General features: G+C 34.3%; 1 protein-coding gene across 6 annotated transcripts in view; it reads right to left on the bottom strand.

Moving 5' to 3' along the window:
* Positions 1 to 16,109, bottom strand: part of DMD (dystrophin) — a 2,254,125-nt gene that overhangs the window by 2,056,766 nt on the left and 181,250 nt on the right. For all 6 annotated transcript variants that reach the window (XM_040266338.1, XM_040266336.1, XM_040266334.1 and 3 more), the window contains exon 2: positions 3,577 to 3,638. In XM_040266338.1, the coding sequence (XP_040122272.1) occupies positions 3,577 to 3,638 (62 nt within the window). The remainder of the gene's footprint in view (positions 1 to 3,576; positions 3,639 to 16,109) is intronic.

Raw genomic sequence — 16,109 nt, 5'->3', positions numbered from 1 at the left:
CACACACGCACATACATTGTGGCAGTGAAGACATTATCATATCATAAACCTTTGAGAAGTTCACAGACAAAATCAATTACACAGTTTTACTTCATATAAGTCTAATACAAAGTTGTGTACTACTTTTGGAAAAATTACAGAAAGTGAAGTTAGAAGATGGAAAAAAGTTAATTGCTAAATCCAGCATTGGATCAAACCCATCATATAACTCACTGATAGATGGTTTAAATCTTTCAATTGATCTAGTAGTAAATATTTTATCCCACAAATTGCTTTTTCCTCTAATGCAAACATCAAGGAAGTTTTATGACAAAATTATTGATGGTCATGATTTCAAACGTGTACTTTCCTGAAATGATTTTTTGAAAGAACTTGTGTGAATGTGCAAGATTTTTATAATGTGAATTATATTTGTGGTACAGTAAATACTAAACATTTTTTAGGATTATAAAATAGCTATAAATTACAAGAAGAAAACATTTACCTTGAATTAATCTTACCTAGCAATGGCTTTGTGTTTATGTGGTGATAAACATTGTTTGCTTCTCTTTATAGAATAGATGTGATAAATCACATTCTAGTAAAAATTTGGGGAATTGAAAGTTAATAGAAGACTTATTTTGAAAAAGAGATAGGGCCTATTTTAAAATGGTACTGGAAAAGTTAAAAAATCAGTTGGATTTACTACAAAGATACTTTAAGCTTCAAATGACACAAAATGATAAGGTTATATTTAATCACATTTTCCCCTAAAACTATCCCTTATGTAGCTTTACAAAATAACCAGAAACTACTTTGCTGTCTCCCTATACTTTACAGATATTATACAAAGGTGTATATGTGTATATATACCTAACGGATAAACCTTTTACCTCATCATATTCATCTTTATTTTTGTTCTATGTGTTTCTCTCTGTCCAATTTACCACACAGACAGATGATAATGTCTCACTGCTTTTTCTCTCTTTTTAAAGCCTTCCTCAACTTTTCTTTTCATTCAGAATGTCCACTTCTCTTAAATTTAGTATATATTTAATTATCTGTACTACTCACCAATTATTATGCATATTTGGTGCACTAGTAATGATCAATGGGGTTATAAAGAAAACACACATTCTTGCCTTGCTCTCTGATGTTCCTTCCTTTAGAGTCTCTCAATCAGTATAGCTTGCTTCCTAAAGGTTCCTGGATTCACTCTAACTCAGTATTGCTTTCTCTGACTACCTAGAGACTACTTAGTGTTACTCCATTTAGCAATTATCCAACATCTCCCAAATATGTATGTTCCATGAAATCAGAAAATTCAACTTTAAACTAATTTGGTGCCTCCTATAGGCTTAGACTTCTGCTCAATTCCAGGTAGCAGTGAAATAAATATATGTCAAATGACATATCTCACAGCTGTTTATCTTTTGGTACCACCAAGTAGCTTAAACTGAATCAATTAGCTTTCTCTTCTCATTATCTTCAAAAGCATCTAGATAAAATTTAGTCATCCAACCTGAAGTCATGGCAAGAAAGAAGCCAGGTAACATGGAAAATATCTTTCAGATCTCTAAATGAAAAATCAACACACACACCCATATACTCACATAAATTTTACCTCTAAATAGTTTCCCTCTATCTTTATGAATATATTTATTTATAATCCTGATACCTAGGATATGCCCAAATACAAAGCTCAGGCGTTAAATTCAAATGGTGACTCTTCTGATCCAACTTTAATAGGTTCAGGGAGAACATTTATAAAATAAATGAAATAAGTGGGAGTTGAATTTGGGGGCGGGTTATTTGTAAAAAAAAAAAATAGTAAACACATTCATGTGTGTGATTATTCCACAGCTTTTAAAATATGAGGGCTCCTTAGGGTAGGGAGTGCCTAAGACAGTGCTCACAATGTTTCACAAAATATAAGATATCAAACTACTTTTGTTTATTAGCACATGCATTATAGTAAACAACACTTAGAAATGTCAATGTACAGAGACTGATGATCTTTTTAGATTTGTGGAAATGAGAATTCACAATGTCTATCATGTTTACAACCCTTATTAAAATAACTAGTCTAATTCAAACATTCAGAATACATTATTATTATTATTATTAAATACATTATTATTATGAAAAAATCTCTATTTTTTTTTGTTGATAGATTTGTTTGAAAGCTTTTATCTATTATCTGCTACAAAGTTCTGAAATTAAGAACATTTCAATGAGGCCACTAGATACAGCAATTAAACCATACACAGCTATCTGATAAATATTCTCAGAATTATGAGATCCTATTCTAAATATTTCTGAGTTTATTTTTCATTTGTATTATTATAATTTGCTCTTTTTATATTATTTGCATGCCACTTCCTTTAAAAACGTTGAGATTTTTAAAATATATTTCATTCCTATGTTTATTAAATTTCTGTAATAGCAACTTATTAAATACCTCAGCAAGTAAATATAAATGAAATTTGATTAGTTAAAATTCAGTAACTTTACTTCTTGCCAATATACTAAAGAGTACCTGGTGCAATTCTGCTGTCAAATACCACAAAGAATGGATGATACTCTAAAACCTTTTGAAGTAGTAAAGGGAACACTTTTTAGACTGTATCTTCCAGTAGATTTTTTGGATCTACTGCCAAGATTTTCACAAAGTGAGACAGGCTCAAGAAAAGAATAATTTATATATATTAAGAGTGTCAGGCATTGTGCTAGAAATTCTCACACAGTGTACCTCTTTTAATCATCACAATAACATGCAAAATAACCATTGTCACCATTTTACTTCTCTTAAAGCCTTGCATATAGGATCCATATTTTATTAGTTTTATACTTCCATTATCTGTATTTTACTGATTATACAGGCATGCACACACACACACATACACACAATAGAAGGATGAGGAAACTGACTTACAAAACATTTGACTGATTTGCCCAATCCACAATTATTAAATATAAATCAAGTCTTTCCAACCTTGAAACCCACAGCAAACCCCTTATATTTCACTCTTAATGGTAGCTTTCAAGGTAAGAATATTTTACTCTGTGTTCATGTAAAAATTATCTAGAATTGTGCTATTGATCACGAGTTAGTTGCATTTGCAAAATAAATAAATATTAGGAATATGGATTGATGTCTACATATAAAGAGAAGAAACTTATCATTGGGGCCAAATAGCCTATTCATTTTTCTTGTACTTTGTAAAGATCAAGAAGGACCAATGAAATGATTGTTTTCAGAACAATAAAGATTTTTCCTGTCTTCTTCTAGTGTATGACATATACCAGCTACTTGATGAAGATTGCTGACAAAATCCTCTGGTGACTTATGTTGTTAAAGAAACTAATATTATGAAGAAGAATCAAAGATATGTTTTATCAAATTAAATAATTTATCTTTACCACATATTCTGTTGCTTCTTCCTTAATTAAAAGTCAATATAATATTCCCAGATTTGCACAGTTAAAACAAAGACTATGAGAAAAACAATATGGACATTTAAATCACACAGATGCAGAGTTCATTTTGAAAAATCAGCATCATGTTTCAATAAAGGAGCAACAAAATATCCTTACCTTAGAAAATTGTGCATTTATCCATTTTGTGAATGTTTTCTTTTGAACATCTTCTCTTTCATCTACAATGTAAAAAGAAAAAAGAAAGACAAAGGGATAGTGTTAAGAAGCAACTTTGGATATCACTCATATTTTACAGCTGAAATAACTTTCTGTTAATATACATTAGTGTTATTTTATATTTAGTAACAAATTCACTGATAATGAAATTGAACATGAATGATGTTGCTACTGAGCATCCAAAAATGAAATCTGAAAAATAATTGATACAGTCAAGTCCATACTCATTCAAATACTATATAAAAGCATTAAAAAAGATACTATTTATTAATAGTGGTGCTTCCCTGGTGACTCAATGGTGAAGAATCTAATTACCAATGCAGGAGATGTGGGTTCGACTCCTGAGTTGGGAAGATCCCTTGCAGAAGGAAATGGCAACCCACTCCAGTATCCTTGCCTGGGAAATCCCATGGACAGAGGAACCTGGCGGGCTACAGCTCATGGGGTCACAAAAGAGTTGGACACAACTTAGTGACTAAACACCAACAAAACAACTATAATGAGTAGATGCTCCAATAGAATCAAAAGAAATAATTGTCTGTTATGTCTTCCCATAAACTATTCCTGAGCTTTTCCTCTTGCCCCATTCCCAGTCCATGAGGAAATTATTTTTCCCTCCTTTGTAATACCTGCATACTCTAACACAGGCCCCTAACATAGCCTTTTCTCATTATAGGAGAGGTTTCCTGATGATCAGGAGCATGGCTTGCTTATCTCTGTACCCCAGAACCTAGCATATTGTCTGCACAAATTAAGAGCTCAGAAAATATTTGATCAATATGTGAATACATTAGAGGAAGGGGGATCGTAAAACTACAAAATTTCTAGCACTTCTCTTCATCTAAAAGTCAGGAAATTTCAAATCAAAATGCAAATGATACTCTTCATGGATTATGTATACAAATATACTCAAAGGAAAAATCCCCAAGGACTTCTTACACCAAGAGATTAGGGTGGAAAATTATTAAGAAAGAGCTTTGCAGAATTCAAGCTTCTAAAAATTATCTCTTTTTTCTAAAGCCGGAAGTTAGTATTGAGTCCAATGGACAGGAAAATCATCAATTGTGATTTATTAAAATGCTTTTTTGATGCTGAAGCTTATCTTGAAATTACTGTAAATGCAATCATATTAGTCAATGTTGAATAAATGAGTGTATGTGAGAGAGACTTAAAATTGAGACATTTCATATTTTATTTACATGGGTCAAAAGAACCCTTATGAAAATGCCCTCAGGAAACAACCTCATTTGCTCTCATATTATTTTTCAGTAGTCAATCTCCACTGCTTCTGAAAACTGATGATATACAGCAAACAATCACTTTCCTATGACACACGTATCTATGCATTAAGAATGTCTGTTTATCTTTAAAGAGTATTATTAATCCATAAGTAGATATTCTAAAGCAATATAAAAGAGAATAGTGGAAAAATAATAAACCTAAAACCATTTTCCTAGATGAGAAAATGTTATTTAGCATCACAAAATACTCCCTCCTTATTTGTGTTACTCCCACAGCTACTGTGTATGGTCAAATATCAACACTATTCACACAGTAGAGGATACATGATAGCTATAACATAGAAATCTTTCCTTTGTTGACAAGTGTGAATAAATAAAAATAGATACTAATAGCTTTTAAACCTAATCTAGCCTCTTTTGAATATTACTGCCATAAATCTAATACTACTCTTTATAATAATAATAATAATTAATAAACAGAATTTCAGATGGTCAAGATTTAACCTTTTTCACTGACTTGCTATAAAGAAAGACAGGTCTGTACAGGTCTATTTCTCAATGGCATACACATATATTCACAAAACTTAATAACCTTACTGGCAATTCCACTTGTTTTTCCTACATGTTCATGTATATCCTATCTGTCAGACATGGAAGAATGAATGAGTCATTTGAAAGCATTCATCCAGAGGTTTTTAAAACATACCCAAACGTCTTCACCAAAAGCTGAATATGAGGGTGTTTTGAAGAGATTTTTTCCCAGATGCTTTTAAATGAAAAGTGGGTAGTAAAACAATATTTTTATTGTTTTTGATTATATGTACAAAGAACAATTTTTAGATAGGCCTTGAAGGCAGAAGGGAAACCTTGACATTATGTGCAAAATATGCATTTGCTGTGTAAAAAGAACTAAATGTGAGTTTCATCATATAAACATCTTCACTAAATGTACTCTTGTACCTCTTTCACTTTTAATGCAAGAAAAATATGCCTTCCATGGATTACCTGCTAATGTTTTCTTTTTGTATAGTAACATTTATTTTCTTTAAAATGACAAATATTAATAATACTAATTTTATCATTATTATAAGATATAACATTACTATCTTATTGTTTACAAAGCTGTTTTACATACACTATTTCAATCAGCCCATATGTAATTTACCATTTTATACATTAAAACTACAAGCTCAGAAGGAATAAAACTGACAAGTGACAGAGATGAATTGCTATAGATTATTTGAATCAAAGTCCATGGCTTTTCACAGTGACCATGTTATATTACGACTGTATAGATAATATGGACTGCTACAAGGTGATCAGAGTCATAAAAGGTGAACATATTAACACAAATAAAAAATAGTCATGAATTTAGAGCCTTATTTTGAACAAACCAGGGTGTTCCATGCATGTTGTAACCTATGGGAATGCCATCCTGGAATTTTAGAGTGAACAGCCTGCATGTCTACATGTGTTTATCTAGAAGTGAAAACTGAACCATTTAACGATACCGTATGATTTGCTTGTAAATATTTTATATAATAATGTTCTTATATTTGCTAATTATTATTTGTTGTTTCAATGTTTGTCATATATTAGTATGACAAAAATATTTTAATATACAAGGATCACCAAAAGTTACGTGTCTGCACATCACAATCCTCCCAAAACATGAGTATTACCTAGCCACAATAATATGCTGCATTTTATTTTTTTACTTATTTTACCATAAACATCACATGGGCTACCTTTTCCTTTTGTTTGCTATTAGACATTCCATCATAATGAACATCTTCATGAATTCTTTTCCAACTTCTGCTGTATAACAGTCTTAGAAGAAATTACTGAGTCAACATTATGGAAAATTTTATGGTTTTTACTAAATAATGTCATATTGCTTTCCCAATGGTCATACCAATTTTTAGTGGTATCAGAAAGAGTGAGTTTACACTGTTGATAGCAGAGTTTTTGCTTGTATTTTTGGATAAACGTGGTTTTATTAGATATAAAGAAATAGTTGATGCTATAATTTGAATCTGCTTGATTACTAATGAAACAGAACATAATTTATACATTTATTTATTCTATATGTTTCTACTTTTTCCAAAATACTTGTTTATATTCTCTGCTCATGTATCTATCAAGCACTTGATAAATAAAATTAATTAGAATGAGGTCATATATTAGCAGTTTTTAAACATTTCAAGTCATGGATTCCATTTGATCATCTGATTTTAAAAAAAATCCTTTTCTACAGAAAAAAAATGCTTATACACACATATTTACATACAGGTTCACAAGGTTAACTGACCTCCCTGCCAAAGATTCCATGAAATCCAAGTTAAAAATCACTATTGTAAATTAAGCTACTTATGCTTAGTCAATGAACGAATTTATGTTCCCAAGTGGTCTTTTTTTCAATTTTTGTTTTGTTCTTATTATGCTAAAATTTTATAGTTGTATATAGTTAAATCTGGGGCTTCCTTGATAGCTCAGCTGGTTAAGAATCCACCTGCAATGCAGGAGACCCCGGTTCAACACCTAGGTTGGGAAGATCCCCTGGAGAAGGGATAGGCCACCCACTTCAGTATTCTTGGGCTTCCCCGGTGGTCCAGATGGTAAAGAATCTGCCCGCAATGTGGGAGACCTGGGTTTGATCCCTGGTTTGGGAAGATCCCCTGAAAGAGGGCATGGCAACCCACTCCAGTATTCTTACCTGGAGAAACCCCATGGACAGAGGAGCCTGGTGGGCTATAGTCTATAGGGTCACAAAGAGTTGGACATGACTGTGTGATTAAGCACAGCACAACATAGTTAAATCTATTTCTACTATAATTTCTCATATTACTTAAAATTTGACCATTTTAAGCATGCTCACCTATATATACATTCATAGTTAAAGTTGACACATATAAACCTATATTTATACATTGTTACAGAGCTTATAGAGACTATTTTGATATGAGTATGTTATTGTAGATACACAATCTATAGTAGGAGATATTAACATGAAATCATTAAGAGAGAGGAGAAAAGAATCAAGTACAACTGTTTTATCAGGAAGTGACTATATACTCCTATTTAATTTATTTCAAGAAACATATATTTTATTTCATTTCCTCTAGGGTTTGTTTATGAGTGATTTCCTTCTACTAATACAAATGTGCCTGAGTATAACAATGTGAGAGGCAAGGAAGAAAAATCCCTCTTAGAAAAATTTACATGAAAACTGTTCTATGGAGATATCAAAAAATAAAGAACTACTAGTTCCTATATTGCAAAAAGTGACCAACATTTTATTTTATTCTCTCTGTGAGGAAAGCCCATATAAAATTAGCTTTCTGCCATACACAAAAACTATATTTCATCTCAGAATCAATTAACCCTTTCTAATAAAATCTTTTTATTCAATAAATCTGTTCTTTCATATTTTTTACAATTAGTGTAAAGACCTTTCACCCTGTTATTAACTTTGATATCCCTGAGACCCTCAATCCCCTATAAAAGTGGGATAATTAAATTGTGATCTTAGTGATTCACAAGAGTGAATTACTGCACAAAAATGATACTGGGTAAACTGAGAGAATGTAAAATTAAGGCACTAGGTCTCAATTTCCCTTGTAGAACTTATTAGTTTGGTGGCCTTTATCTGTGAATTGAGGACATGCATTGCTTTTTCACTCATGGAACTGTTGTTAAGACGCCATGAATTCATTTATTTATGCAATGATGTATAGAGAATATTATATACAGAATGCTTAGTATATGCTGGTCACTGTACTAATTATCAAGAAGATAAACAAGACTCCTTTTTTACCAAAGTTCACAGCATAGTAGAAAATGACATATGATGGGTAAATATTAAACATTTTGCATAATTAAGGGTACCTACATTCAAAGGGTACTTCAGTAGCACAAAGAAAGGGATATGCACATGGATATTAGGGAAGACATTTTCTGGAAGGTGATGGCTACATTGAATCTAGAAAGATGAGCAAAAATAGGAAAAGAAGAAAAAGTGCAAAGGGAAAGATGAATCTTATTGAGAAGATACCAAGGGCAAAGGCAGGGAGATAGGAAACCAAAAGCGCATGCTCTCCATTATATGCAATTTTCCTGTACTCTAAAATGGGAAGAAGGGAGCAGAATGGGATGAAATTACAAAGAGAGCTGGGAGTAAGATTATGGGTAGTCTCCATGACATGATCCCTTATATGCTACCACATAAGACAACATGAGTGAAATCATTTAAAAAATTGGGGGAAAAAACCTACCCAGTTATAAGAATATCAGAAATTATCCTTATTTCACAAGGCAGTTAATCACAATCTTTGCTAGGAAAACATTTTCTTTTAAATGTTACTGATACTTTCTTGGGTGCTAGTTAATGTTAACTGAAGAGTCTCATCTCTTAAGTTACCCAGAAAATAGAAGTTTAGGAGGAGAAGGAAACATTAAAGTTGAGAACAATTTGGAAATGCACATAGGGAAGAAAAATGAAGGGACATGAGTTTATTTCACCTCAAAGATAGGACAATTAAGCAATATGGAAGAGCTATTAAAGTCAGTTCATTCTCTGCTTCCAGCAAAAATGAGGAAAAAGGAAATGAGAAATGCAGAAGATTAATGGTAAACATTATATAGGATTAGGTGATACTGTGGAACATTATGAAGGAAGGCTCCAAACTCAGGACATATTTAGAAAATGGGTTTACCATGTTATTAATGCTACAAAATGGCAATACAAAGTGGAGGAGAGTAGAATGGAAATTGGCATGAAAAATGCTTCCATTAAATCTGAGTAATAGCTTTTGATCACAGGACTATAGAACATTGGGCCGAAGGTGACATTCATGGTCATTTTATAATAAGGTGGTCTAAAATAATTAAATTACTGTACAAAGAAGAGGAAAACAGTGTCAAAAATGTTTCCTTATTTCTCACTCGCTGGACAGTCAGCGTAATACAGTTTCCACTGTTCATCATCCTATAAAAGATTTTCTTAATAACATTGCCTATATCCTTTCTAATTTCTGAGACAGTGATTATCTGGGTTATAGCTATCTTCCTAAGCAGTAAGCATTGAAAGTGTAACATAGTAGAGCTCAATAAAGGTATTTTCAAGATACTGGAGACCAAATTTACTTTTCAGAACTCTTCTCATTTTTCTTCTTTACAGATACTGATTCTGTTAACTTGTAGAGAGAATTATGGTCCTCCAAAGATGTCCACATCTTAATCCTTAGAATCTGTGAATAAGTTTTGTTAAAATTTAATTATTTTAAAATAGGCTAAATATAAATTATTTTAAAAGAGAATTATGGTTGCAGATGGAATTAGATGTGCTAACCAGCTCATACTGGATAGCAAGATTATCTTGGGTTTCCTGGGTGGGCCCAGCATAATGATAAGTGTCTTTAAAAGGGGGAGAGAGAGGCCCAAGAGGGCAAATCAGAGAGATGGCAGAGAGACTTGGCCTAGTGTTGCTGGTTTTGAAGATGGAGGAAGAGGATCATGGGCTAAAGAACATGAACAGCCTCTAGAAAATGGAAAAGTCAAGGAAACAGATTCTCCCAGGAGCTGCCAGAAGGCACACAGCTCTGCTGAAGCTTCATGTGAGCCCAATGAGGCCAATTGCAAACTTCTGACCTGAAGTTCTGAAGAACTGTTCGATTATAAATTTGTGTTGTTTTAAGTGGCTATGTGTGTGGTCATTTTTATAGCATCAAGAGGAAACTATTACAGCCTTTCCTCTTTAAGACTATCCACTGAAGTGACACATACATACTGACACCTGCTAGGTGGTAGAAATTCCACTGTGTAAAAGAATTAAGTTCCTATCCTTTCGGTCTTACAGCATAGTGAGAGAAACCGATAAGTTCCCAAATACAGAAAACATAGGACTTTGTCATAAGCCTCTAGGAAGGGAACTAACTTGACAAATCCAGTGCCTCCTTGATGAAATGACATCTCAGCTGAGTTCCGAATGTTAATCAAGAGGACGGTGGTTTAGTCACTAAGTCTGACTCTTGCAACCCCATGGGGGTAGCCCACCAGGCTCCTCTGTCCATGGAATTTCCCAGGCAAGAATACCAGCATGGGTTGCCATTTCCTTCTCCAGGGGATCTTCCTGACCCAGGGACTGAACCTGCATCTCCTGCATTGCAGGTATATTCTTTACCTATTGCGCTTCCAGGGAAGCCCAATCAAGTGTACAGAAGGAAAAAAAAAAAAAGAAAGAAAGAAAGAAAGAAAAAGATTATAGAAGCATACAAGGTGGAAAATAACTCAAGACAATAAAAAGACCAGGTGCAGCTATTTGTATGTGAGAGAGAGTGTGTGGTCCTTTTGTGGAACTAGAGAAAGAGGAGGAGGACAAAAGTGGCAGAGATGAGTCTAATTATAAAGAGCCCTAAACTTTAGCTAGAAGGCAGTTAGAAACCGAACCAGAATTGAAGTAGGACAATGGCAATATAGGCTTGCTTTTAGAAATGGATTTCACAGTATAGGCAATATGTTAGGAGAGGCTACTGGAATCATCACTGACTCAATGGACGGGAATGTAAGCAAACTCCAGGAGACAGTGAAGGACAGAGGGGCCTGGCGTGCTGCAATCCATGGGGTCACAAAGAGTCAGACATGACTGACCAACTGAACAACAACAACTGGAATCAAGGAAACCAATTTAGCTTGCTATAACTAAAATCAATGTGAGAAGTGATGATGGTCTGTATTGATGACTTACAGTGGGACTGGAGAGAGGTAAACACAGGAAAGATGTAATTAATAGGGATTAGTGATAAGATCATTACTTTTTTTTTTTCTTTTTGGCCACACCATGCAGCTTGTGGAATCTCAGTTCCCCAACCAAGGATCAAGCCAGACCATGACAGTGAAAGCCGCAGAATCCTAACCACTAGGCCAACAGGGAACTCATAGGTATGACTGATAAGAACTAATTATTAATTAGAGGTGGAGGTAGGAAATTTGGGAGAGGTAGAGCCAATGATGTTAAATTACTCAAATTGGAGTCTAGAGTGCTCAGGAAGAGCTCTGGGTCTGTATATATAATGAGAGTATGGGCAGAACTGGGAAATAATGAGTTTGGAGTGTTTTGGGACAAGAAAGATATAGGTGGTAGGTAGTTACATACTGGAACCTAAAGTGCAAGAGAGAAATCTGAGTTGAAAATAAAATGTAGGAGTTACAAGGCAACTGGAAGGTAAGTAATAACTGAAATCCCTATCAGTTCAGTTGCTTAGTTGTGTCCAACTCTTTGCCACCCCATGGACCACAGCACACTAGGCTTCCCTATTCATCCCTCTAGTGAATGATATTACTAGAAAGAGTGCACAAGCTTTCTGAGCTTCTGAAATATCATTGATTCCTGGTTCACCTTCCAACACAAGGGCTGTCTGCTAATCTGTTTCAGTGACCTGTTCGCCATTCACCCTGGCAATGTCAGCATTCTCCCAGGGTCCTATCTATCTTTTGTCTCTTCTTGTCTTATTCTACTATGCTTATTCTTCCTAAGCAAAGTGACTTCCTCTCTCCCTCCCCACTACCACTATATATTGATACTGATGATACCTAAAGCTATATTTTTCATTTTGATTAATGTCCTGATCTTCACGCTGACATAGCTGACTCCAGTTTATACCTCTATCTAGATGTCCTGCAGGAACTTTAACAATATCATTCATCTTCCCAAATAAATTCACATATCCAACTCCTCCTGCCAATTAATGGCACCGTCATCCATCTAGTAACGAAATAAGTAACTCGTGAGTTAATATGCAAGTTTGAAAAATGCTTGTCCTGAGGTTAAAAGCCAGATACAAGGGCCTTCACAATCTGACTCCAAATGTCTTTCTAAACTTAATATTTATCGTGCCTGTTGGCACTCACACACACACACCCTTTACCCCTCTGCACACATACCTACCGGGTCTACCCTAGGCACACATGCCAAATGTCTCTGTGAATAAGCCACACACTTTCTCACTATAGTCCCTTGTGCATGCAGTCCTTGGAATGTGATCTGAAAACTCTCACTCTTAAGATCAAATTCAAATGTGAAGAACTTTCATAATCACCCTTATCTTCTTGGCAGAAGTCATCAATCAATTTTTCTGATATATACGTACTCTAGTATTTTTCAAACTGTATTATTAGTATAGTAAATAGTTTACACTCTTCTATATAGCATCTTACACATCACCCATCACCCTCTATATGTGACCATACTTAGAATGGGGGATAACTATGTCTTTTTAACTCCTAGCACTCAACATGGTATCTTCAAGCAGAAATAGGTTCTTAAAAAGAACTGGTTGAACAAACCAAATCATTAACTATTCCATAATTAAATTCTACATCTAATGAGTCCCAGGCTAATGTTTTATTTTTGTTGCCACTTTGCCATACTGCTCAAACTGCTCTGTTAATTATACACTTTCTGTCTTCATTTCCAAAAATATCCATTGAGCACCCACTAAGTATAAAATCATGTTTCAATATCTTCTCTCACAATTTGGTATTTGGAACGAAGCACTTATTTTCATCACTACATGGAATGAAAAATAGACAATATTTATTGCAAAAATTTTACTTTGATTTTTCTAGGTGAATTACATTCTGGAATATAATGAAATTGCTCTTTACTTCCTCTTGACTGTTGTGGCTTCTAACACAATGTAAGACGCTACAGATGACCTGCCTGACCCTTTACCTCCCCTGAAAATGTTACTTCTTTCTCATGTAGGTCAACTGCTTCTTATGGTAGGGAGTTGATGGGTTCAGATAATAATTTGAACAGCTGTGTCAGCTTATATTGCATAAAAGTTCCCTCCCATCTCCTGGCACTTAATCATAGAATTTATGCTATATTAGCAAACTGGAGTTATGGTCAGAACCTTACATAATCATACCACTGCATATTCATAAAATAACCAGTAATAACATATGTATTGAAAACTCAATGCAAAAATTGCAAAACTATTTTTGATCATGATTATAGAATTTACCATGAAATGGGCCTAATAATAATGAAGCTATTGTTATTGTAACAAAGAGAAAACTGGAACTACAAGAGTATACAAAAAGTTAGCATGAGTTAGGAGACTGCCATGTGGTAGGTGGTACAAATTCCATTCTGACACCAAGAATATGTCTCAGCTACAGTAAGGGTCAGTGCTTAAACATGTTTGTTCCAGCAGCAAATAGCCTGGCTTCAAACTCCAGCTCCACTTCTCACTAGCTGTATGACCATAGGCAAGTTACTTATCCTTTCTGTGCCTCATCACATCATCTGTATGATGAGAATAAAAACCCTGGTACAGAATTGTGAACATGAAATGTGACAGACCTATGGTGCTTATTAATAGTGAAAATTTAAAGAAAAATCAAGAGAGAAAACCTTTACAACTTTATTGCTGGTTATACATATTCAAAAGCAGAGACATTACTTTGCCAACAAAGGTCCGTCTAGTCAAGGCTATGGTTTTTAATATGGAGTCATATTAACAGTATGACTCCTACCTAGAAAAGTATTTATGAATGTGCAGTAATTACAGTCTCCTTGATTTGAAAGATAAGAAAGAATATAAAGTTATATTAGTATAAATTACACCCTCTCATGACCCAAAGAATGAAATCTGTTTAGCCATAATGGGAATAATGAATATCTTTGTGGTGCATTATTATTTACAAAGTGATTTTAAATATCTCATCTTGTTTGATCACGAACATGTGTGAGTAGACTTTTTATGCATAAAAGGAAGGTACTATTAATTAGTATGCAAACTTGAAATACACAGTAGTATATCATGAAAAAAGATCATTTATTTTATTAAAAATAATAATCATGGACTAATTATGGCAGAATAAATCAAAATAGATCAAGGTTTCTTATGTAATTTAGAGGTAGAATGAAATACTTGGATACTGTGGCAGAACCACTATCTAGAAGCCTGCTTTCATACTGCAGCCTAGTCAGTTTTAAAGTGCTCAATGTATCTATCAGAAAATTTAAAAAATGCATTATTCTGTGGTTTATTTTTACCTATCTTAATGGATTGTAAAACAGTTCTTTTTGAAACAGAAAAGCAATCAGCCAAATGCGCACAACGGTCATTTCCAAATGTCTGTGTCAATGAGATGCTTTATAAACAGACCCGGGGTCCTTTTTTGGGTGTATTACAAAGGGATATTTAAATCACAAGGTACATTTGCTAAACTTGCACTGTAAAGGTTAAGAAAATGGTAGAGTAGATATAGCTCATGTCTCATGCTTTATTTCTTTGGCCCAGCCCTAAATTTACCTGTGAATGCAAACAGATTCTGTGGATACTGAAGACTTCCAACCTCAAGCATTCACATTTCTCTGTATCTTTGCATTAGGGCTTTTCCTAATCCTAGGAACATTTGGTAAGCCCATCTGCAGGGCAGCCCAGAAGTGACAGAGATCTAATTCCTCCAAGTGTAATCCTCAGCAAATGAGGGACAGAAATCTATGGATAAAATCCCAGTAGAACAATTGTTGGCCATGTTCTCTCAGGCTCCTATTCAATGGCCCACAGTAGTTCTTATATTATCTGTTCTCCATTTCCTGACTCAATATGTATGCCTATCTCTCTCTTGAGCTACCAGGGATTACTGTGCAAATGAACCACCTGCACGAGTACTTGTTTGAGTCAGGTTTTTGAGTAATGCAAACTAATCCATATGAGTATTGGGCCTAAGTTACTTGATTTGATCCTGTATTAGCTTTGCCTCAGGCATCTTTTAAGCAGATGGTTCAGTGGTAAATAATGTGCCTACCCAGCAGGAAACGTGGGTTCCATCCCTGGGTTTGCAAGATTCTCTGGAGAAGGAAATGGCAACCCACTCTAGTATTCTGGCCTGGAGAATCCCATGGACAAAGGAGTCCACAGTCCATGGCATTGCAAAAGAGTTAGACATGACTTAGAGACTAAACAACAACAAAGCAACACAAAGCCTTGGTTTTCTAGTCTGTAAAAAGTAAATAACCATAGTTACAAACTCTTCATTTTGATGAAGTATCCTAGCGAGGGTTCCCAAGCTCTGAGCCTTGGACTGGTATCTCCTGTCAGGTCAGCAATGACGTTAGATTAGAAATAAACTGTACAACTGATGTAATGTGCTTGAATCATCCTGAAACCATCCCCACCCCTTCTTGGTCTGTGGACAAATTGTCTTTCATGAAATCTG

The sequence above is a fragment of the Oryx dammah genome, unplaced genomic scaffold (genome assembly GCF_014754425.2).
Source record: "Oryx dammah isolate SB20612 unplaced genomic scaffold, SCBI_Odam_1.1 HiC_scaffold_23, whole genome shotgun sequence".
NCBI lineage: Eukaryota > Metazoa > Chordata > Mammalia > Artiodactyla > Bovidae > Oryx > Oryx dammah.
The sequence above is the reverse complement of the archived record's forward strand: the minus strand, read 5'-3'. Positions and strand labels throughout refer to the sequence as shown.